Source organism: Bos mutus, chromosome 6, assembly GCF_027580195.1.
Source record: "Bos mutus isolate GX-2022 chromosome 6, NWIPB_WYAK_1.1, whole genome shotgun sequence".
Taxonomy (NCBI): Eukaryota; Metazoa; Chordata; class Mammalia; order Artiodactyla; family Bovidae; genus Bos; species Bos mutus.
In genome coordinates this window covers 108,311,933-108,336,000 of record NC_091622.1, presented here as the reverse complement: position 1 = coordinate 108,336,000, position 24,068 = coordinate 108,311,933, and the positions used below count along the sequence as shown (strand labels likewise).

The following is a 24,068-nucleotide window of genomic DNA, read 5'->3' as shown; positions in this document are numbered from 1 at the left end:
GTCAGACTTTTGCCCCTAATATTTACCCCAAAATGCTCTTATTAAGGTCATCAGTGACCTCCTTTTTGCTCAATTCAATGGCCAGTTCTTAGTCCTCATCTTACTTGATTTAGTTGTAGCATATAAAATAGTTGATCACTCGCTCCTCTTTGAAATACTTTGTTCACTTAGTTTCCAGAATACTACATCTTCTGGTTTCCCTCCTACCTTGACAACTACTCTCTTATCACCTTTGCAGATTCCTTCATTGAATTGCCCTAGGCACAGTTCTTGGATATCTCTCTTTTTTAAACTTATTCCCTTTGTGACCTCATCTAGTCTCATGGCTTTGGCCAAACCTCTTTAAACTCCAGACTCATACACCCCAGCACTCCTGCTTAAGTGTCTTAAGAGTCAGTCCAGTTTAATGCAGGATTCAGGTCCAGAACTGAGCTCTTGATATTTCTTCGTCAGATCTTTTCCAGTCTTCCCCACTTCAGTAAATAGTAGATCTCCTATCTGTTGCTAAGACCACGAAGATTTTGGAGTCATCCTTGACTCCTGTCTTTGACATACCACAACTCTCACCAAGTCCTGTTTTTGCTTTCAAAATGTGCCCATAATCTGGTGACTTTTCTTGCCATTGCCACTGCTGCCACTTTGTTTCAGGCCTCCATCATCTCTTACATTAGTGTTCTTGCCAGGTTCTCTTTTTGACCCTTGATCTTCTATAGTGAATATTCAGTACAACAACCAGATTGACCTTGTTAAAACAGAAGTCACATCAAGCCACCCTCCATTTCATTCAGAGTGAATGAAAGCCAAAGTCCTCCCCATAATAGCCCAACAGATTTTACCTGATTTGTTAGGCGTACCTGATGCTCTTAGTCACTCTGCTGTTTTTCTTTTACAGTCCTCCTTTTCTCTCCATTTCACCACACTAGCTTTCCTGTTTCTCCTTGAACTTTGACCATCAGTGAACTATAATATGTAATGCTCTTTGGGGTACAAATGACATAAGCCTTTTGGGAACATCATCTCTTTTTGATTAGAAGTTAAAATTAAGTTGTTGAAAGTGAAAGTCGTTCAGTCGTGTCTGACTCTTTGCAACGCCATGGACTGTACAGTCTGTGAAATTCTCCAGGCCAGAATACTGGAGTGGATAGCCTTATTGAAGTTGTGATAAATATTCAGTAAGTAGTCATGAGTACAAAAAAGTTCTTCATGACCCAGATAATCATGATGGTGTGACACACTCACCTAGAGCCAGACATCTTGGAATGTGAAGTCAAGTGGGCCTTAGGAAGCATCACTACGAACAAAGCTAGTGGAGGTGATGGAATTCCAGTTGAGCTTTTTCAAATCCTAAAAGGTGATGCTGTGAATGTGCTACACTCAGTATGTCAGCAAATTTGGGAAACTCAGCAGTGGCCACTGGACTGGAAAAGGTCAGTTTTCATTCCAGTTCCAAAGAAAGGGAGTGCCAAAGAACGCTCAAACTACTGCGCAATTGCACTCATCTCACACGCTAGTAATGCTCAAAATTCTCCAAGCCAGGCTTCATTCAGCAATATGTGAACCGTGAACTTCTAGATGTTCAAGCTGGTTTTAGAAAAGGTGGAGGAACCAGAGATCAAATTGCCAACATCCGCTGGATCTTGGAAAAAGCAAGAGAGTTCTAGAAAAACATCTATTTCTGCTTTACTGACTATGCCAAAGCCTTTGACTGTGTGGATCACAATAAACTGTGGAAAATTCTGAAAGAGATGAGAATACCAGACCGCCTGACCTGCCTCTTGAGAAACCTATATGCATGTCAGGAAGCAACAGTTAGGACTGGACATGGAATAACAGACTGGTCCCAAATAGGAAAAGGAGTAGGTCAAGGCTGTATATTGTCACCCTGCTTATTTAATTTATATGCAGAGTACATCATGAGAAATGCTGGGCTGGAAGAAACACAAGCTGGAATCAAGATTGCAGGGAGACATATCAGTAACCTCAGATATGCAGATGACACCACTCTTATGGCAGAAAGTGAAGAGGAACTAAAAAGCCTCTTGATGAAAGTGAAAGTGGAGAGTGAAAAAGTTGGCTTAAAGCCCAGCATTCAGGAAACTAAGATCATTTCATCTGGTCCCATCACTTCATAGCAAATAGATGGGGAAACAATGGAAACAGTGTCAGACTTTAATTTTGGGGGGCTCCAAGTTCACTGCAAATGGTGATTGCAGCCATGAAATTAAAAGACGCTTACTCCTTGGAAGGAAAGTTATCACCAACCTGGACAGCATATTGAAGAGCAGAGACATTACTTTGTCAACAAAGATCCGTCTAGTCAAGGCTATGGTTTTTCCAGTAGTCATGTATGGATGTGAGAATTGGAATATAAAGAAAGCTGAGTAGTGAAGAATTGATGCTTTTGAACTGTGGTGTTCGAGAAGACTCTTGAAGAGTCCCTTGGACTGCAAGGAGATCCAACCAGTCCATCCTCAAGGAGATCAGTCCTGGGTGTTCATTGGAAGGACTGACGTTGAAGCTGAAACTCGAATACTTTGGCCACCTGATGCGAAGAGCTGACTCTTTAGAAAAGAACCTGATGATGGGAAAGATTGAGGGCAGGAGGAGAAGGGGACGACAGAGGAGGAGATGGTGGGATGGCATCACCGACTCAATGGACATGAGTTTGGGTAGACTCTGGCAGTTGGTGATTACTGGGAGGGCTGCTGTTCTGCAGTTCATGGGGTTGCAAAGAGTCGGACACGACTGAGCGACAACTGAACTGAACTGAGTCGTGAGTAAGTAGGGGTCAGAATAAACTCGGATAGTTAGGGGGTAAAGACAAGATATGCAGACAAGCAAAGACTATTGGAGCTCCAGGAATCATAGTGGACCCCATATAAGCTATCTATGTACGAAAGGATGTTTATAGAAGTCTTTGCAGATTTTTGTTTCATGATACTGGATTGTGAAAGTGAAAGTCACTCAGTGGTGTCCGACTCTGCGACCCCGTGGACTATACAGTCCATGGAATTCTCCAGGCCAGAATACTGGAGTGGGTAGCCTCTCCCTTCTCCAGGGGATCTTCCCAACTGAGGGATCGCACTCAGGTCTCCTGTATTGCAGGCAGATTCTTTACCAGCTGAGCCACAAGGGAAGCCCAGGAATACTGGAGTGGGTAGCCTATCCCTTCTCCAGTGGATCTTCCTGACCCAGGAATCAAACCGGGGTCTTCTGCATTGCAGGCTATCAGGGAAGTCATATACTGCTACTTTTCTGTTTGACAAAATACAGTAAAGTTTACTAAGTTTTTTGCTCCAGAGAGAATTTATTAAAATTGATTAGAATCTTAGAGATTATGAAAGAGTGGAAAGTAAGACCTTTCAAGGCAGGCTAATGCCATATCAAAGATCAGTGTAAAATTGGCAGTGAAAAACTTTACCCTACTTTCATTTTCTTCAGGACTTACAGCAGTTTATTATTTGGCTAGTAGTCTTTTTTTTTTTTTTTATGTCATAGCTGTAATTAATTATGTTAACTCTTTAAAAGTGTAAGTTTTTCAGGATAAGTGTGTAAATTTAGACCAGTTCAGTGAAGTGTATGAATTTTCAAATTATGGTTTAATCATTTAAAAAATTATTATACTTTAAATGTTGCTGTATTTGACAAATAAAGGTATTTTTGGAACAACCTGGTACATCATATTTTTGCAGCTCTTGCTGTTTATCATTTTTTAGAAAGTTCAATTTGTTTGAAGGTAACTTAGACATGCCTGTTTTAAATCATTTAAACCTGTTTTTGTTATGCAGGTCTTCCTGTGTTTTCAGAAAGTTGCTGCTGAAATCCTTGGAATCAAGTTAAACAAAGCAGAAATAGAACAGTCACAGGTGATTATATTGAACTGTATACTTAAAAAAAATAATTTATTTCTTAAAAGACATTAATTTTCTCTCTGAATCCTTTTACATTTGTGCATTCTATGTACATATCCCTAACAGCCTTAAAAATAGATTGTGTGTATGAGTCATTGTTTATTGCAGAAGATGGAGGATGTTAAGTTTTTGCCAAATGATGATACCTTGAAACCTCATTTTGTCTTTTTTTGGTTGGAAAAATGAGATTAATGTAATAAAAATTTCATCAGCAGTTAAATAATGGCTAAGGAACTGACCATATTATTTTGTACTTCTTTATTTAAGTTCTTCTTCCATGATTACTGTATAATATCCTTTTTATGTTTTATATAAAATCCCAACTATTTATTAAAGTTTAGCCTTAAGTAGTAAGAGTTTACCCTATTTGGCATCTTCTATGTTTGGTTTGGTGAAACACTATAAAAAATAGTGTTGCTCTCTGTTCTTCTGTAAAATATCCTGCATTGTAATATTAATTCTTGATGTTATTTTATTGTTAATTTAATAATGGTATTAATTATTGAGGATTTCTGAATTCTTCCACTCTTCCTAGACAGTTCTCTTAGACTAAGAAATAAACATGAATACCAAGTCAGCTGCTTAAAGATACAGTAGCACACTACTTTACATGTTTGATTGAATAAAAAAATCAGAGCCTGTAGTTTAAAATTAGACTTCAGAAGTGGTTTGCTTAGAAGCAACATATATTGATAAATAACATTTTCCCTCAACCCTCTCTACTTTTTCCCTGCTTTGTGAAGCTACAAAGGTATAATGATCTTTCTCCATCCTTAAATTTTTCTTTAATTCTTTTTGAGTTAATTCTGTGTCTTCTTTTCATGGTTAGTCTTTGTGTGTGCATGTTTTTAGACAGTTTAAGCAAATATCAATTGAAAATTGTTATGCTGATATGGCTGTTTCTAGAGCTTCATTTAAATATTTGGAACTCTGGAAATCTACCTTTACTTCTCACTATTCAAAAGACATTTCAACACTTACTGTGGCCAGACACAGTGTTTAGCTATTTGTGCCTTATAAATTGTTCCCAGACCAAAGTAGTTACTTGATTTTGGCCTAGGAGGATGGATACAAGAAGAGAAATCAGTGATTTGCTTGACTATACAGACCTTGGCAGATCCAAGAAGTCACGTGATGCCTCTGCTTTGTAGCTTCACTTTCTAAATGATGTTTGTGCCTGGTTAACTAGGTAGTCCATCAGTGATTTTCAGGCGATCATAAATGATTAATTGATCATATAAGTGTGGTTTACTGCTGGATCCAGAGGAGATTTAAGAGTTTAAGATGCAGTGAAGAAAATTAATAAATGTGCCAGCTACTGTTACATCATTTAATCCTTACAATAACTCTGGGGCAGGTGGCACTTCATCATTTTATGGTTGGAAAACTGAGACTGCAGAAAGGTTAAGTAACTCGATGTGCTTATCCACAGCTGGGCAGTGGTGGACCCAGGACTTGAACTCGTGTCTTTCTGATGGCAGTGCCCCTAATGTTTCCACGCTACCGTACTGGGGGAAGATTCACTGGGTGGTTTGGAGTGGGGAGTTGAAAAGAAGCTGGAACAAGCAAGTTGAAAAGTTTAGATGGTATTTTGGAAAGAGAAGAGCTGTTTGGTTAAAATAAATGACCATTTGTGTTGGAGTGTGAAGGAAATTTGAAGAAAGATTATGGAGATTTATGAATGCCAAGTTGATAATCTTAATCTCACATATTGACAGTGGAAAATAATTTTAAGCAGGGAAATAAACGAAAGCAGTTTTTAGATGGGATTAATCTAATGGAATTTGTGTGTGTGTGTGGATGGGTGCCAGAGAGGTTGAAGCAAGGAGACTGGGTTACTGCCTTCGTTTGATAAGGACCGGAATTGGGTGGAAGGGGAGGGATGGATGTAAGAGACATTTCACAGAAGAATCAGTAGGACTTGTGGAATGACTGGATAAAAGGGAGAAGTCATCCCAGATCACTGGAGGAATGGAAAACGGGAGAGCCAGTGATGAGCCCCTCTAGAGGAGAAGGTGTGCTGGTGCAGCGCTGATGGCCCCCCGGACAAGGGGTCTGTACTCGCCCGAGCCCCCAGCAATGCTCAGGTTCTAGGGTATCTCCAGAGAGGTGGAGTGACTGGGGTACTGCTAAAAGGCAGAATTCTAGGGACGCTTGATTTGTATTTTTAGCTCACTCTTGGTCACAAGAGACAGAAAGTTACTCTTTGGACTTTTAGAGATCGACTTAATAGCTAGGCACGTTTTAGCTAAACCCGTGTCAGATGTGTTCACTACAGAGCTCCTCACCCTCCCTGTACACTCCACCTTGTTTGTAAGTGCACCCCGGCTTCTTAGGCCATGAAGTTTAGTTCTGTTTTCGACTTGTTGGTGTTTACTTTGAATGCATTCATTTGAAGATGAATTCAAGCTACTAAGCCCTCCTTCACTGGGTCTGTCAGAGCCTTTGTGTAGGGAAACCTCATTCTCCATTCCTTAGACCAGTGAATTTGGTGCCTTTGCCAGTTAAATTATGTATTTCACAGTTAAGTTTTCTCAGTGGAAGGAAACATTTTTGAAAGTTCATTATTTTTAAAAGATGTTTCTAAGAACATACTTGCGAGCTATCTTGAGCACAGTATTATTTTTTATTGATATATACTTGGCACAAAATATTATGTAAATTTAAAGTATATAACATGTTAACTTGATATCTTTATCTATTATAATATGATTTTGCCATTATAGTAGTAATTAGTACCTCTATCATGTTACATGAATATCTTTGTTGGTAGTTGGAATAATTAAATTCTAATCCCTTAGCAAGTTTGATGATTATAAAACAATATTGCTTTCTGTATTGACTGTACTGTGCATTATTTCTAGGACTTATTTACTAATAATGGTAAGTTTGTACCCTTTAGAGGACAGCTTTCCTATCCCCTCATCCTCCGGGAACAACCATTTTATTCTTTTCTTTTTTTTGCAATTTTGCTTTTTAAAATTTCATGTGTAAGTAGTATCATACAATTCTTGCCATTTTCTGTCTGATTTATCTCCTTTTGCACAATGTACTCGAAGTCCATCCAAGTTTTTACAAATGGCAGACTGTTATTTCTCATGGCTAAATAATATTACATTGTGTGTATATGTACATATATTTATATTCCACATTTTCTTTATTCACCTATCAACAGGCACTTTGCTGTTTCCATATTTTGCTTATTGTAAATAACACTGTAATGAACATGGGAGTCGATATATCTTCAGATAAATACTCAGACATGGAATTGCTGGATGGTATGGTAGTTCTGTTTTTAACTTTTTGAGGAGACTCCATACTGTTTTCCAGGGGCTGTACCAGTTTACAGTCTTCATTCAGGGTTTCCTTTTTTTCCACATCCTCTCTGCACTTATCTCTTATATTTTGAGGACAGCCATTTTAACAGGTGGGAGGTGATATCTCATTGTAGTTTTAATTTGTTGATTAGTGATATTGAGCCTCTTTTTATGTACCTATTGGCCATTTGATGTCTCTGAAAGTTCATTTAAAAGCAAAGAAGTTCAGATAATCTGAACTTCATTTCTATATATAATTTATATACAGAAAGTGGAGGAGTAGGGCAGAAAGGAAGGGAGAGAGCAAGAGCTTGTGCACCTGCGTTCTGTGGTTTTATGTCATTCGAAAGAGTCCTGAAGGAACTCAGTGTCACAGAATGATAAAGTGTTTTGTATTATTTTATACAGAAGAATTTAGATTGTAGACTCACCAGTCACATGGAAATTGATGCTATAGTAATTTTGTTTGTGTCAAATATTTATAATAAGGCCTCAGTCTTAATTCCATTCACTGATTATTTAAAGAGATTCTGCTATTTTAGTTTTAACCTAGATTATTCCCATTTGACAGTCATATAAAATGAGTTATATATGAGTTATAAACACACTTTACAAGCTGTTCAAGGAAGAGAAGATGGAGAAAAGAAGGAATGAAGTTTACTAAGACAGCAGATGTTTTTTGAGGGTCTTTATGCAAGAACACTGAAATCTGGGGATACAGAGATGAATAAGTCACAGTCCTTATCCTCAGGAGCTCCCAGATTACATGAGGGCAGACAGATATGTCAAGTATGCTCTAGATCCATTTTTTATTTCTCTATTAGTGACATTTTCACTGGCCAGTTAATAAATTATGACTTTGTTTGCTTTGAACTAGGTATGCATTAGTTTTAGTGATCCTATATTTTTATAGATAATACTTCATATAAAGTTATTGAAAATAGTAACTGTACATTATTTCCATGTATTTTATTTATTTTTATCCCTAGTAGGTTGTGCCTCTTAATCCCTGTCCCCTATCTTTCCCCTTTCCTCTTCTCTCTACCTACTGGAAACCACTAGTTTGTTCTCCATATCTGTGAAGCTATTTCTGTTTTGTTATATATAATTAGTTTGTTTGTTTTATTTTTTAGATTCTGCATGTAACTGAAGACACACAGTATTTATTTTTCCTCTGTCTGACTTATTTCCCTACACATAATAACCGCTAAGTCCATCCCTGTAGTTGCAAATGGCAACATTTCATTCTTTTTATGGCTGAGTATATTCCATTGTGTGTGTGTGTGTGTGTGTGTGTGTGTATCACATATTTCTTACCCATTTTGGGCTGATGAACACACGTGACTTCCATATCTTGTTTATTATAATTAATGCTGCTGTGGACATTGGGGTGCATATATCTTTTCAGATTAGTGTTTTTGTTTTCCTCAGATATATACTCAGGAATGGGATTACTGGGTTATATAGTATTTCTATTTTCAGTGTTTTGGGGAGCCTCCATAGTGCTCTCCATAGTGGCTGTGCCAGTTTGCATTCCCACAGCAGTATGGAAGGGCTCCCTTCTCTATACATTCTTGCCAACACATGTTATTTCTTGTCTTTTTGACAGTACTTATTCTAACAAGTGTGAAGTGATACCTCATTGTGGTTGTGATTTGTATTTTCTTAACTGTTAGAAGTGTTGAGCATCTTTTTCATGTGTTTTTTGGCTATCTGTATGTCTTGTATGGGGAAAAATGCCTATTTCAGTCCTCTGAACATTTTTAATTCTGTTTTTCTGTTGTTTTGTTTTTTGATATTGAGTTGTATGAATTCTTTATATATTTTGTATATTAACTCTTCATGGTATCATTTGCAAATGTCTTCTCTCATTTAGTAAGTGGCCTTTTCATTATTTAATGATTATTTAATGTGGCCTTTCATTGATGGTTTCATAATCATCACCCATTTTGTTGATGGTTGGTTCCCTTGCCTGAGGAGAAAGTTCCAAAAAAATATTGTTAAGCCCTATGTCAGATCAAGGCTATGGTTTTTCCTGTGGTCATACATGTTTTTTGTATGGTTTTTCCATGTATGATTGTGAGAGTTGGACTGTGAAGAAGGCTGAGCGCCGAAGAATTGATGCTTTTGAACTGTGGTGTTGGAGAAGACTCTTGAGAGTCCCTTGGACTGCAAGGAGATCCAACCAGTCCATTCTGAAGGAGATCAGCCCTGGGATTTCTTTGGAAGGAATGATGCTAAAGCTGAAACTCCAGTACTTTGGCCACCTCATGCGAAGAGTTGACTCATTGGAAAAGACTCTGATGCTGGGAGGGATTGGGGGCAGGAGGAGAAGGGGACGACAGAGGATGAGATGGCTGGATGGCATCACTGACTCGATGGACATGAGTCTGAGTGAACTCCGGGAGTTGGTGATGGACAGGGAGGCCTGGTGTGCTGTGACTCATGGGATCGCAAAGAGTCAGACACGACTGAGCGACTGATCTGATCTGATCTGATGTCAGATCATATTCCATTTTTTTTCTTTTTCTATTCACTTAAAAAAATTTTTTTTTCCATATAGTTTCAAAACCAAATGGGATCTTAGCGGCCACATAGATAAACCTTGTGTTTTATAGATTAGGAGAGTGTGAAGACCAAAGAGGTAAAGTAGCTTGCCCAGAGTTGTGACTGTTACTGACAGCCTGTGATGACATATTATGCAGTGTATGCGTATGCCATTACATGGAAGGAAAAGGAGAGTCGCTTTCTTTAAGCTCCTACTGTGTGCACAGTACCCTGCTTTTAAAAAATGCTATATCTGTGCTTTGAGTGGTAACCTATAACTTTTTGCCTGTTGAATTTGTATCAATCATGGTATTCTTTAATAATTTATGCATTTGTTTTCCTTGCTAGACTCAATGCATCTCAAAAAAAAAGAGAGATCATGATTGCTTGCAGGAATGTTTCCAGTACCTGGAACCGTGGTTTGCTTTGAATGAGTGATAGTGACAGGTGTTTTAGCTGTTAGAGTATGTTTCCTCTCTATCCTGAGGGTGACCAACTATGACTTTTGTAAGGTAAATATGTTTCTACTCTCTGGATTAGAGCACAGTTCCAGAATTGACCAGATTTATCTTTCCCGAGTCCATCTCTACTGCTTATACCTTACCACTTCAACTCCTAAGTTGCTTTCTTGCTTACCCTAATGGAGAGCTCCCACTTCCAGTTCTAGGACCTGACTCTGACAACCCTGACAAAACAGGGGTTAAGCTGGTGTTCAGCCACACAGCTCCCTTTCTCTTAGGGCCACTGCATTGTTTTCCTTCACTTGACTAATAGCAGAGAACAGAGTTTATAGCAGAGTTGAGTTTACTCTGTAGCTCCAAACATAAAGACTGGTGTTTTGTAGGTAACACTTTTCTCTGAAAACATCAATGATTGAATGATTTGTAAACAAGAAACTACTGTGAAGTCCCCTACCATAAAGTTTACATCATAGAAATTATGCTTTATTTACTCAGAGAAAGCAAAGTCCTGAATATGTAGAACTTTGATTCTGGCTTCCAGTTCAGAAATTTTGTATAGAGCTTTATGTCAAACAACCAAGGCCCTCAAGAAAGATGTTGCCTTGTTAGTTCTTAATTAATTTGACGAGAATTAGTGGTGAAAATCCAAGTCGTTTATGTTAGTCAATACTTTGACCAGAATGTCTTGACCATAGGTCAGTGACCTGGTTGTGTTTATAAGATAGGATTTAAACCATCATTTTGGAGGATTAATGAGTTGCTTGCTGATTATGAAAATCCCTTCTCTTTATTGTAACCCATAGTTTGGCATGAAGCAGTTAGGTTTGGGGAGGCCAGATGATGATGTTCAACGGGTCACTGATGCGCCCCCCTCATATGTCATGTGGCAGTTGGCAATGCTCCTGTGATAGCATCAGGCTGAGTGCCTAGTAAATCATGAGTCTTGTCCAGAAGTTAATACTGCTTGCTGGAGAACTGGAGCAGAGCCTGTGCAAGGCTAATACACCTTAGTGTCCTGTTCATTTACTCTCGGTTGTTTATCCAGGCTTTATAAACATTAGCACAAGCAGCAGCCTGATTAATATGTTTTTCTCTATGTGCTAATTAATAGATGCTATGATGAAGGAAGATCTTTCCAAAATAAAATATTGGAACTCATTAAAAGTGGGTATAGTTCCAAGTCTAAAAAATTTGGGGAGTGTGTTATCTCTGTCATATTTGTCTTATGTGGTCTTCTCATCTTAAGGGTTATAGTAATCAAAAAATCTGACTAGTTTTGATTTGTTACTTAGCAAAATTCATTTGAAAACATCAGCTGTCATGCTTAAAATATGGTATGTTTTTTAACTATAAAAAATGTATTTTGATCTTACTTATTTCTGTATGAAATTTCAAAACTTGGAGGTTAGGGCTGTGAGAGCCGGGGAAGTGACCATCAAAAGGAGGTCTTTGACAATAACGAATATGATTAAATGTAAAAACCGTAAATGACATGCAGTTTCCTCTGATGTATGCATCCTCTACCTTCAAAGAAAATGAACCACTCTTTGTTCCCTCCACACATGTTATAAATCCACTAGTAAATTTCTTATCTGGTATGACAGTTAGCTGTGTGCCTGTTCCCTTCCCACAGCAGCTTATGAACAAATCCTGTGCAGTTCACCATTTGTTCCCAGTGTAGAGGGACTGGCCCACGGTAGATCCTCAGTAATGTTTGTAAAAAGAAATTGAATGAGTACCTCAGCTGCACTTTAGTAGAGAAAAGCCCCCAAATTCTTTGTTGTCTTCTGAAATACTGGGCATTATATGCATTACATGTAATTGTGATATCAAAAATAGAGCCCACAGCTTTTCTGGGAGGCTCAGTAGACATGTCCATTTCAATAATTAAATAGAATTGTAATGTTTCTTGTATCTTTGTTCATTTTCTTTCCTTTTATATGCATATATTCTGCTATTTCTTTTGTGGCTTGTTTAAATTTATGTGCGTATTTCTTTTTCTACTTTGGTGTTCCCATCTATTTTCAGTCATTGAACACACTTTCCATTTTTTTCTTTCTTTCTTTTTTTCCCCCTTTCTTCTGCATCTTGTTTCTGTTATACGGAATTGACAGCGTATTGTCAGGGCAGAAATAGTGAAGTACTCGGAAGAAGATAACCAACATACCAGCTCTGCTCAGAGCAGAATCTGTTCAGTACAGTAGTGCAGGTATTAATCGATAAACTATTGCAATTTGTGGGAGGAGGGTGGGGAGAACTGGTGAATGTTATCTTGTTCTTTATGAATAAAAAATTCAAAGATTTATTGTACATTCTTGGGAATTAATATTGCATAAGTCCTGTTCTGGAACTTTGAAAAATTGATCCTTTGCCAGACTTATGACTTAAGGAATTGGGAACAAATTAAAATACCATTTCATTTACTTTCAAATGTATTTGTCTTTATGGTCATGTTTATTACATGTGCAGTGAAATGGAGAATTGAAGCAGTTATTTCATTATTCTCTCCTTACTGTTTTTCCTGAAATAGCGTAGTAATTGAAAGAGTATTTTTAAAGTTTGCCTTGAATTACCCTTCTTTGTCTGCTTATGTGTGCAGACTTAGTAGGAGTTGAAAACAGTTCAGGATTTGTTTTTCCTTAAATTATTACTTAAAGAAGAATGTTAGGGCATGTCGCTAAATTCATTGTTTAAAATATTCCTTGAAGTTGTGTTAGAGGAAAAGAAGGAAGAGTTAAAAGTGTCTTTTGATTTAAATTGTTTTAAACACATGAATGTGAGGTAATATAAATTTCTCATTATTCTATATTTTGTTAGAGTCATTATTCATGACCCAGTAGTGGAGCCATTTGGAAGTAAGTCAGGGATTTAGGAGAAAAGTTTTAAAAATTGGAAAAGTTCTGCTCAAAACATTTCTTCTTTATATGTGACTTCTCTTTAACATTTTTATTTCCTCTCACTAACTCACAAATTGATAAACATTTTTAAAAGAGTTATGCCTGAGTATAATAGTATATGGAAATATTAATAAATAATATTTTTTACTTTGAAATGATGAGGCCTTATCTATGAATCAAAACTTGTAATGATTAATTTTAAATCCTTTGCTTTAAATTATAACCGGGGTTTAGTTTTTCATATTGATTTGCCAGTTTTTTATTAGACTTGTGATAACCTCATAGATGTCATAAAACCAGAGACGACTGAATTAAAAAATTGCTATTATATCCTTAACAAAACCAACCCCCTCCCCACCCCCCCTTAGCCCCCTACCCCCCCAAAAAAAGAAAATCCCAGCTTGACATGAGTTGGTTCTGGCTGATTCTTTTAATATCAGCTTCTGCTTCATTTATGATGTCTGTCATCAGGAGTTCACGAAGTTCAGAAAATAAAAATATACTTTAAGGAGCTCTTTCTAAATGTTCTGATGTCCTGATAATAACTCTGTTTTCTTTTATGACAGAGAGTGGTGAAGGCAGATATTGTAAACTACAACCAGGAACCCATGTCAAGAACTGTTAACCCTCCTAGAAGCTCTATGTGTGCAGTTCAGTGAGCACATTTTTCTTTTGTACTGATAGTTCTGACTGCCCTTCGCCTCTGTGTGGGCCCCGAGGACCTCTAGGAACTTGTTTTATCAGTGACCATCTCTGTAGTTCAGTTAACACTTTCCGCTCAACTCGCTTCATCATTGCCTGTTGCCTCAGCCGCAGGCAGCTCCTCCGACTGGAAAGAATTCAACTTCGGGACCACACACTTTGAATTCGGCTTGGAAAGCCCATTCTCTGGAATCAGACTGCTCCATTGAGAAAGAATAATGTTGGCTCTCTTATGGCCTCACTTCTTTTTTCCGTGATGTAAATTTTTGTTTAAACAAATATGAAAACTATCCAGGTCTTGATTATCAGCCAGGATTTTGCTGCAGCACAGTTTCATTCTCTTATCTGAACTCATACCTGGCAAAGTACGCTTCAGAGTGCAAACATCCGAACGAGTAATATATTTTATCTACTGATACTTAAGAAAGGATTCTTTTGCTATCTCTTGTGAGTAAAAATATATAAAGCGGTATCTAACTGAAAATGCTTGAAATAAAGCTGTAATAGAAATATTTTCTTCATTTTTTTTAAGAAAGAGCCTAACTTGTTTATATTTTAGCTGTAGCTCACAAAGTAGTGAGTATTTGATAGTGTATTTTTATTATTGTATCATGGTCATTATGTCTTGTGTAATACTCTGGTTAGATGGTTTTGTGATTCTGATGCTCCGTGCGGACTTGCTCCTACAGCCTGTGTGAGAGTCCTCCCAGAATGAGCTGTGACTATTATTGGATCATTGTGGATCAGACTGTACCTGACGGGCAGATATTTTTCTCCTGCAAATAAATTTATTTAAATTACCTTTGGGGGAGAATTTTCTTTCAGCCACATCCCTTTTCATTACAGAAAAGGTATATTTGGATACAAATCAATGGTTGTGTGAAGTTTAATAAACATTCAGTCACTTAGAGTTGTTAGGACTTCCCAGTGGCTCAGCGAGTAAAGAATCTGGCTGCATCACAGGAGACACAGGAGACACAGGAGACAGGGGTTCAGTCTCTGGGCCAGGGAGGATCCCCATGGCAACCCGCTCCAGTGCTCTTGCCTGGAGAGTCCCACGGACAGACGAGTCGCAGAGCGTCGGATATGACTGAGCACACGACCCACGTTCAGTTGGTAGGTACGTAGAGCTGTTAGGGAGCTTAGTTGAAGTGATGAAAATCCAGACCCCAAAGCCTGACATTCAGGGGCTCCATGTCAGTCGCATCCTGCCCCCTGCCTTTCCTCAGGCTGCTCTTCTGGACACAGCCTCCCGCTGTGCTGGCGGAGTCACGGCCGTGTCTGGGTGCTTTGTGACACGCTGCCTTCCTGTCTGCGCTGCACAAGTCCCTCTGCCTGGAATTCCTGCCCCCTCTCTGTCTCCCTCCTGCCATCAGCCTTCAGGCACTGTGAAGGCAGGTGGCTTGGTAACAGTTTTGTTTTTTTGTGCTCGGGCACAGTGCCTGGCATGTGTGTGCTCTGTGTTGGCCACATCGAAACAGGATGAATGCTGCCCCTCTGCAAAACCTCTGCTGTGCCCACAGCTGCGGATTCCACATGAGCACTTCCTGGCTGGCCATTACCCCCTTCCTGCCTGGGATCACGGTTATTTGTGTCCTTTGTTTTATTGTTCATAGACCATACGTTTATTGGAGAACATATCTCTCTTTTGGTCTCACATCCTTCAGGAGTGCCTGTCAGGGCACCTTACTCATAGGAGACCTGCCAGAGGTGTGTGGAGAAATTTTGGCATCTGATTTTACAACTAAAAGATTTTAGAAAGCTTGTTACTTCAATCTTGTGTGGCTAAAGAAACTGAAGTCTGAAAAGAAAAAGGAACTTGACAGAGATGGGGAAGCCCCTAGGGGTTCTGGCTCTGGGCGAGCAGGACTGCTTCTGATTCTTCTTGCCGTCCCAGCCCTCTGTGTAGGGGCTGCTCCAGTATAATCATATTTAAGAAGAAGAAAAGGAATTTGCCAGAAGTCATGGAATCACAGAGGTAGATCCCATAGGAGATCTTCTGTCTCTCAGCTGGGGAGACACTTTTTCAAGAGTGGTTGGAAATTTATGAAATGTAAAAATTGTGACTGCTGTATTTATTAGGCAGTGAGTTCACTTTTTCCCTAATTTCTGTATTCATTTTATAGCAACTAAGCAATCTTTTAAGCTCTTTTCCAAGGTGGCATGCCCTTCAAGATAGTTCAATGTATCCTTCCTTTCAACATCTAATATATCCCAGTCAGTCTGCTAGGACCTTTAGGAGAATATAAAGTGGGATAAAAGATTTCAACCCTCAGGGACCTTACAATCTAGTACGAGAGATGTTTGTTGTCGTTACTACTATTTTAAAGCTACGACTGATTGAAGTCTACTATTGAACTAAACTTGCCCAAGGCTTTACATTCAATAAGGGGTTAGGACATGCCCTTTTGATCATTTCATGTTATTTATATACCTATGTGAAAATTTTGAGGATTTACAAAAGTGAGTTTTTTTGTTTTTTCAGTCTCATTATTGTAGTACTAAAATGTATGACTTACCACTCATATGTGATGGTACAGGCATCTGGAGGAAACAGAAAAGACAAAAAGATCTGTGATCAGACCAAAATACTTGAGTTGTGTGTTTTAAAGTCAGAGCACTGAATGGGACTGAATGGCCTTCACGGGCTTGCTCTGTCTGGTACACATCCAAGAACTTGTCACAGGAGCTATTTTATGTGCACACCAGTCACGAGAAGGCATATCACAGTTCCTTTCGTGCACGTGGGGATGTGGAAGCAGGGAGTAAGTGATTATACCAAGCCCCTCCTCCAGTAAGTGGTAGGGTCAGGACCCACATAAACCATTTCTGAGGTAGGTTGGACCAGGCCGAGTACCGAACTAGGTTACCTTCCATTAGAAAAGATCACTCAGCTGGCCTTCCTGGGGCTTGACTAGGCCTGGGTGTTACGTTGCTCGTTTGAAAAGTGGTGATGGCTAACGCGGGTCCACCCACTTTCTCACACTGACCATCTAGACCTGCAAGCAGTGTGTGTCGAGAGAGGCTGATAATCAGTTGCTAAGTCGTGTCCAACTCTGCCACCCCATGGACAGCAGCATGCCAGGCTTCCTCGTACTCCACCAGCTCCTGAAGTTTGCTCTCAAGTTCACGTCCATCGAGTCGGTGATGTCATCTAACCGTATTATCCTCTGCCTCCCTCTTCTTTTGCCTTCAATCTTTCCCAGCATCACGGTCTTTTCCAATGAGTTGGCTCTCTGTATCCGTGGCCAGATTATTGGCACTTCAGCTTTAGCATCAACCCTTCCAATGAATAGTCAAGGTTGATTTCCTTTAGGATTGACTGGTTTGAGGCTAATGGGTATATTTGCCCTCTGATCACTGAGGTGAGGATGGAAAAATGCCTTCCCTGCATTTGATCTCCTTGGTCTTCTGTCTCTCCCCTCTAAGCCTGACCAGTCAGTGAGAGCCGTTTGGCTCAAGGAGAGCAGGCACAGTGAACATGCCATAGCGGACAGGGCCAAAGCAGATTTCTGAATTCCATATTACAATTTTCCCCATACCTCGGGTGTTATTTTTGAAACAGAAACATTTGATTGATGCTTATTTTACTTTGACTGTTACCTCTCCTGTCCACACTTTTTAATTTAAAAAATTCCAAGTCTTTGCATCTGGTTTTAGGACTTTGTCTCCTGAAGACGCATGCTATAAAGTTTCAAACACATTGTGGCCACTTGTGGTGCTTATTGAACTTTCTGAGAACACAAGTTTTCAGCCAGAACCGGTCATTGGGTGCTGCCTTTCAAGTGCACCCTCTATTATGTGTGGCAAACCACTCTGGAGTGGTTTTTGGAGTGGCCCAGAGAACCCCTCCTGTGACTGCTTTATTATTCCAGGAGGAGGTAAGCCAGGGCCCTTTAAAGTTGATCACTGAAACAATGTGATGGGGCATAATAATGTGTGTGTGTCGTTTAAAAATAGAGAAGTTTTCTGGCCATAGCCCATGCTGGTGATTGCCGCAGTGCTGGACATCCTGAGAAAACGCTCGCAGGATTCAGAGGAAATGGAAATGCAGACCCACGGAGCATCGAGGCCGACATCTGTTGGCCTCCTCCCCAGCGTCGCGTTGCCACTTCTTCCAGCAACAGTCGTCTCCCTGGTGGAGCCCTCCTCCATTTTCAGCTCCGAGGGCTCTCGGGAGTGCATTCTCATTGGCTTAAAACCCTATTAGGATATTCATTTCTCTTGGCCTCAGGGATTGGCTAAGAAGTGAGTGGTTAATTCCATCAGAGCTAATGAAACTGGAGAGGACTTTGCTGAAGTTTCTGAAAAAGAGAAACAAGAAGGCTCTCATTGCCTGAAGTTTGCAGATGACGCTCTGCCCGCTGGGCTTGAATGAGAAAGCTGTAGCCCCTGAGGGTAACCCTGCCCAAGTACAGGGTTGACGCTGAGGGAGCGAGGTGAGAAGTGGGGAGAGCCCCTGTCCCCGACACGGCTCCAGGTCATGCATGCCATGAATCGTTTCCTTTATCCTTCCTGGGGCAATGTTAGTTCATTTTTTCTGTTACTTCTTACATAAAAGTGTTAGGTGGTTAGAATAGGAAACTGGAGTCCAAAATGGCGGTGGCTAAAAGACAAGGAAGGGAAAAGTCCGTGAAAATAGAACAAAGGAAGGTCAAAGGAAGGTCCGAGGACCGGAGTGAGGACCTCAGGTAGAACAAACAGCACTCCTGGCTAGCCCAATTTACACAGGGCAGGCCCAGGGGGAGGAAAAAACATAGAAGAGGCAAAGGGCCAGGGGTCTCTCTCTCTCCCCCGCGTGCGTGCTCGCTCTCTCCTCTTTGCATCTTTTGGGTTGGCATGCCCTCATGCCTCAAGGGTGTATTTTCCTTTATTTTCTAAATAAAACTGAGGGAGCTATAACACTGTCCCAGAGCTTTGATGCGCCGAGAGCTTTATTATCTGTCGCTTCAAATTTTTGTTGAGATGAGACACAACCGAGGAGAATACACTTTTCTGACAAAAACAACAAAGATGAACATGATCTGTGTTTGGTCCTTAAGGTCCTCCTCTAGGCACATGTATAACTCATCAAAATGTAATTGGACTGTTAAATGCTTCCATAAAACTCAATACATAGGAAGGTATGGCTTGCTGCTGCTGCTGCTAAGTTGCTTCAGTCGTGTCTGACTCTGTGCGACCCCACAGATGGCAGCCCACCTGGCTCCCCCGTCCCTGGGATTCTCCAGGCAAGAACACGAGTGGGTTGCCATTTCCTTCTCCAATGAATGAAAGTGAAAAGTGAAAGTGAAGACTCTCAGTCGTATCTGACTCTTAGCAACCCCAGGGACTGCAGCCTACCAGGCTTCTCCATCCATGGGATTTTCCAGGCAAGAGTACTGGAGTGGGTTGCCATCGCCTTCTCCAAGGCATGGTTTAGTGAGTGAAAAAATGGATTTCAGATAATAGGACTCAGGGTCAACAATATAACTGCCTCTTAAAAGATTGAATCATGTAATCTTTTTCAGTTCAGTTCAGTTGCTCAGTCGTGTCCGACTCTTTGCGACCCCATAAACCGCAGCATGCCAGGCCTCCCTGTCCATCACCAACTCCCGGAGCCTACCCAAACTCATATCTATTGAGTCAGTGATGCCATCCAATCATCTCATCCTCTGTTGTCCCCTTCTCCTCAATCATTCCCAGCATCAGGTAGCCTTTTCAAATGAGTTAGCTCTTCGCATCAAGTGGCCAAAGTATTGGAGTTTCAGCTTCAACATCAGTCCTTCCAATGAACACTCAGGACTGATCTTTTTACTAATTTTTATTGCAGTAGAGTTGCTTTACGATGTTGTGTTGCTCTCCTCTGTACAGCAAAGTGAATCAGCTGTCTGTATACATATATCCCCTTGTTTTTGGATTTCGTTCCCATTCAGGCCTCCACAGAGCATTGAGCAGATAGAGTTCCCTGTGCTGTACAGTAGGTTCTCATTAGTTTCCTGTTTTATACACAGCAGTGAGTATATGTCAGTCCCAATCTCCAACTTCATCCCACCCTTCCTTCCCCTCTTGGTGTCCATACGTTGACTCATGTAATCTTAGGCTATGTCAATACAGAAAGAGGCTCTGTTCTCTGAGTTGGTTTGTGCGAATCAGCTGAAGAATATTGATTCAGTAAGTCTAGGGTGGAATTTGAGGCTCTGCATCTGTAACAAGCTGCCAAGTGATCCTAGTGCTGATGCTGGCTTTTGGATTGCACTTTGAATTGCAAGAGATTAGAGCCTGCCTGCATTATTTGTTTTCCTCTTATGAGTGCTCCTCTTTTCAGATGTGTGCATGCTCAGTTGTGTCTGACTTTGCAACCCCATGGACTGTAGCCCACCAGGCTCCTCTGTCCACAGAATTTTCCAGGCAAGAATACTAGAGTGGGTTGCCATTTCCTTCTCCAGGGGCTCTCTCCAACCCAGGGATAGAACCCATGTCTCCTGCATCATCTTGCATTGATTGGCAGGTGGATTCTTTACCACTGTGCCACTGGGAAGCCCCTTTTTAAGAAGGTGCTTTCTGATTATGGTGTCCTAAGAAACAGTGTCCTAAGAAACAGATGAAGACAGACAGTGAGCTTAACATGGAAAAGAGAAGGCCTCAGTCTCTGATGATGGTTTCCAAATTGATGAAAGAACTGCTTTAGAAAAAGGTTCAACTTCCAATATGGAACCTATAGAACTCTAGATATAGGATAGATAGATAGAAGCTTTAGAAAGGATTTTGATCCAGCCCAAGAAAGAACCTTGCAAACATCCATTTTACGCGTTATGAAATGTTGTGTCATATTGCAGGGCTGCAAACGCATATGGCATCAGGGGCTAGGAGGTAAGTAATACAAAGCAGGTAAGAATAGAAGACAGCAGGGAGTGGGCTGCAATTTGGAGAGCATGTGCCCGTCTCAGTTCAATTCAGTTCAGTTGCTCAGTCATGTTCAACTCTTTGTGACCCCATGAATTGCATCATGCCAGGCCTCCCTGTCCGTCACCAACTCCTGGAGTTCAACCACCCCAATCCCATTTTTAAAGTTCCACTGGCGAAATGAAACCTCTGTATGGATAAGGCCACTGCCAGTGGGTATAGAATCATTGGATCAACTAGAAAAAAATCTTCCTTTCTCACACCACTTTATTTCCCTCTTTTAGAAGACTGCCACACTGTTTTGTTAGAACAGATCACTTTATTATCCTGGAAAATGGGTGATTGAATCTACAAGACCTGTGATGTGAATGGCAGCCCTATTGATGGGGGGATTCTGCCCTTGGGATCACACCCTCAGTGTCTGGATGTGAAGCCTATGAAACTGGGAGAGAAAATTACTTGTCAAGGTCTTTCAGAGAGCAGAAGCGGTGTTCAGGCCCTAGGGACTGAGATGCCTAGGGACATGGTCTCTGCCCTCAGCTTAGCAGGGCACCCTCCCTGGTCTCAGGAGAGGGTCCATCGTGGTAAATGGTGGACAGGGTGCTGAGAGCAGCTCCATTCCTCCAGGCAGGCTGGGGTGATGGGGTGGTCAGACAGATTGCACAGGGAGGTGATGCTCAGCCTCATGGCCTTGAGGGAGACAACTCTATCAGCACCTCCATCCCTGGGAAGCCAGCCTTTCAGTGGAGCAGGGCCTTGGGGCTGAATCGGAACCACATTCATCCCATCCTGCCTGACCCTTCATTTCATCAGTTTGCCACATTGGAGAGCCGGAAATGAGAGGAAAGACTCTTTGCTTTAAAACCCTGCTTCCAAGTGGGTTGGAAGCACTGAATGTTTTTAGGCCTCTGACACTGTAGATTGAAGCAGACACAGGGCTGGTGATGAGGGAGAGAGGCGTTTATTGTTGCCACTGTGCACGCACTGGCTTGGCAAGCCACTCTCACCTCAGCCTTGCCAGCCGGCCTCCTTCATCCTTCCTTAACCTGCATCCACAGGTGGCATGTGGATAGGACACCTGGACACGGTGTCTCGTGGGCATCCTTTTCCACCACTGCCTTCATTCCCCGATCCGGGAATGTTCCAAAAGCCTGCTGAACTTTGACTCATGGGTTTGAATCAAGTCACTCTTGTTCCAAACTCCCCATGGCTCCTCATGACCTTTTCCATCAAAGGAAAATGACTTCCTCAGCTAGATACTCAGAATCCTCTCACAGCTTCCCTATCCTTCCTTCTGAGACGTCTGTTCATCTTCAACCCTGGTAACCGACTTTGTTCTGTTATAGCAAGTGGTTGCTCACTGCTGTGGCTCCACTGGGATTTCCTGTAGGGAAAGAGTTATAAACCCTAGCAGAGACAAGTTAGAAAACGTGCTGCTTCTCTCGGCTCAGAAACCCACTGGCTGTATGACTGGTCAAACCGCTTAACGTCTCTGAGCTGGTTCATGGGGCTCCTTTGTGAGTAGTTATATGTCTGTGTTATCGTCGCTCTGGCTTATAAAGAATGCAGTGCAGATACACTGAGCCCTTTATAAACATCTCCTCCTTTGATGAATGGGTTACTCAGCCTTCAAGACGGCCCCCATGATCTTTGCCATCAATTTGCCAGCCCTTGGATGCAGTCGAACCCTCTGGCTTTATCTGACTGCAACTTTGGCAGATACCTCCAGCTAGAAGCACCCAGCCGAGGTCCCCCCAAATTCCTGGTCTGCAGAAACTGTGAGATAATAAATCATTATTGTTGTTTTAAGCCATTAAGTCTTGGAGTAGTTTGCTTTATAGTAATAGGTGACTAATACCATGGGTACTGGTGTTACCTTTGATAGGGAAACCGAGACTCAGGGCAGTTTAATATCCTAAGGTGGTGTACCTGGGGAGTTATGGAACAGCGATGCAAACCCAGGTCTGCCTGGCTCAGCAGCCTGACTTCTTAGCCATCATGTTGTCCCCCTCACTTAGTACTACACCATCCCTGTGCCCCCATTCATAGTAGTGCTTATTAAACAGTTTCAAGTGAATGAACAAACTGTTTTCATGACTGAATATATAAATGAATTACATGAATGTATATTAATGGAGAGGAGCCTATAAAAATAAAGAATGAATGAATATTTGCAATCTCTATTAAATCAAGTTGGAATTAGCCTCGTTTCTTCAAACGTTTTAATCTCCAAATGAAAATAGCTCTATCGGTTGTTCTTACTGTAGAAGCACTATAAAATACTTACTGTAGGGAAAAATAAATAAACTAAAATCACCCCCACCCTGCTCATTATTGTTGACATTTTGATGAAAAATAGTCTTCCAAATATGCCTGAATACACATGTCCAGGAGCTATATTTAAAATGCACTATATTAAATAACTCACTTTGAAATTTGCTTTTCTCAATGAAAGTGATAACAGACATTTTCCAAATTCATAAACAAATGCACATCGTCATTTTTAATGGCTTCAGAGTTTTCAAGTGTAGAAGAGAAGAAAATGGAACTTGTTCAGTCGTGTCTGATTCTTTGCAACCCTATGTACTGTAGCCCACCAGGCTTCTCTGTCCATGGGATTTCCCAGGCAAGAATACTGAAGTGGGTAGCCATTCTCTTCTCCAGGGGATCTTCCCAACCTAGGGGTTAAACCCAGGTCTCCCACGTTGCAGGCAGATTCTTTACCATTTGAGCCTTAAACCCAGGTCTCTCACGTTGCAGGCAGATTCTTAACTATCTGAGCCACCAGGGAAGCCTTAATAATAGTGAAAACATGGGGTAGGGGAAATAGCCATAGATTGTGGATATTAGACTAAATTATCTAGTCCTTCTGCAATCTATGGGCATTTTCCCCAAAAATTTTCACTATTTTTATAATGTATGCTTTGTTGAACATCCTTTTCTATGTTTTCCTTTATACATTTATCCTTGAGATAAATTCCTAGAAGTAGAATAGCTGGTTCAAAGGGTAGTTTGAAAGTATTTTATGTATATTTTTTAAAAATTTGCCAAGCCGCACTTCAGAAATATTGTACAACTTATCCTGCTGATGGCGACTGAAAGTGTTCACTTCCCTATGACCTTGGCAATGACCCTCATGACCCTCATGCAGATGTAGGGACCTCGCTGACCTGTTCAGCCCTCTCCCTGGCCCTGGTGTGGACCGATTTTCACCAACAATCGTGAGCCAAGGCAGATGTGGTCTCTCTGTGGTCGTGAAGACTTGTCCTACAGGGCTGTTTTCCTGGTGCCTCTATTTTGGTCTTAACATATTTCAGTCACGTCACATGGTTTCTTATAAGCCCAGTAAAT

The 24,068-nt window shown here is 40.8% G+C and overlaps 1 protein-coding gene across 2 annotated transcripts in view; it reads left to right on the top strand.

The window, feature by feature from the left end:
- RAB28 (RAB28, member RAS oncogene family) overlaps window positions 1-14,636 on the top strand; it is a 91,391-nt gene extending 76,755 nt beyond the window's left edge. Inside the window, exons 6-8 of one of the 2 annotated variants that reach the window (XM_005890074.3) lie at window positions 3,789-3,866; window positions 12,351-12,445; window positions 13,700-14,636. In XM_005890074.3, coding sequence (XP_005890136.1) covers window positions 3,789-3,866; window positions 12,351-12,440 — 168 coding nt within the window. In that variant the 3' untranslated portion in view covers window positions 12,441-12,445; window positions 13,700-14,636. The remainder of the gene's footprint in view (window positions 1-3,788; window positions 3,867-12,350; window positions 12,446-13,699) is intronic. The other variant, XM_005890073.2, reaches the window with a different exon arrangement.
- The last annotated feature ends 9,432 nt before the right edge of the window (window positions 14,637-24,068 follow it).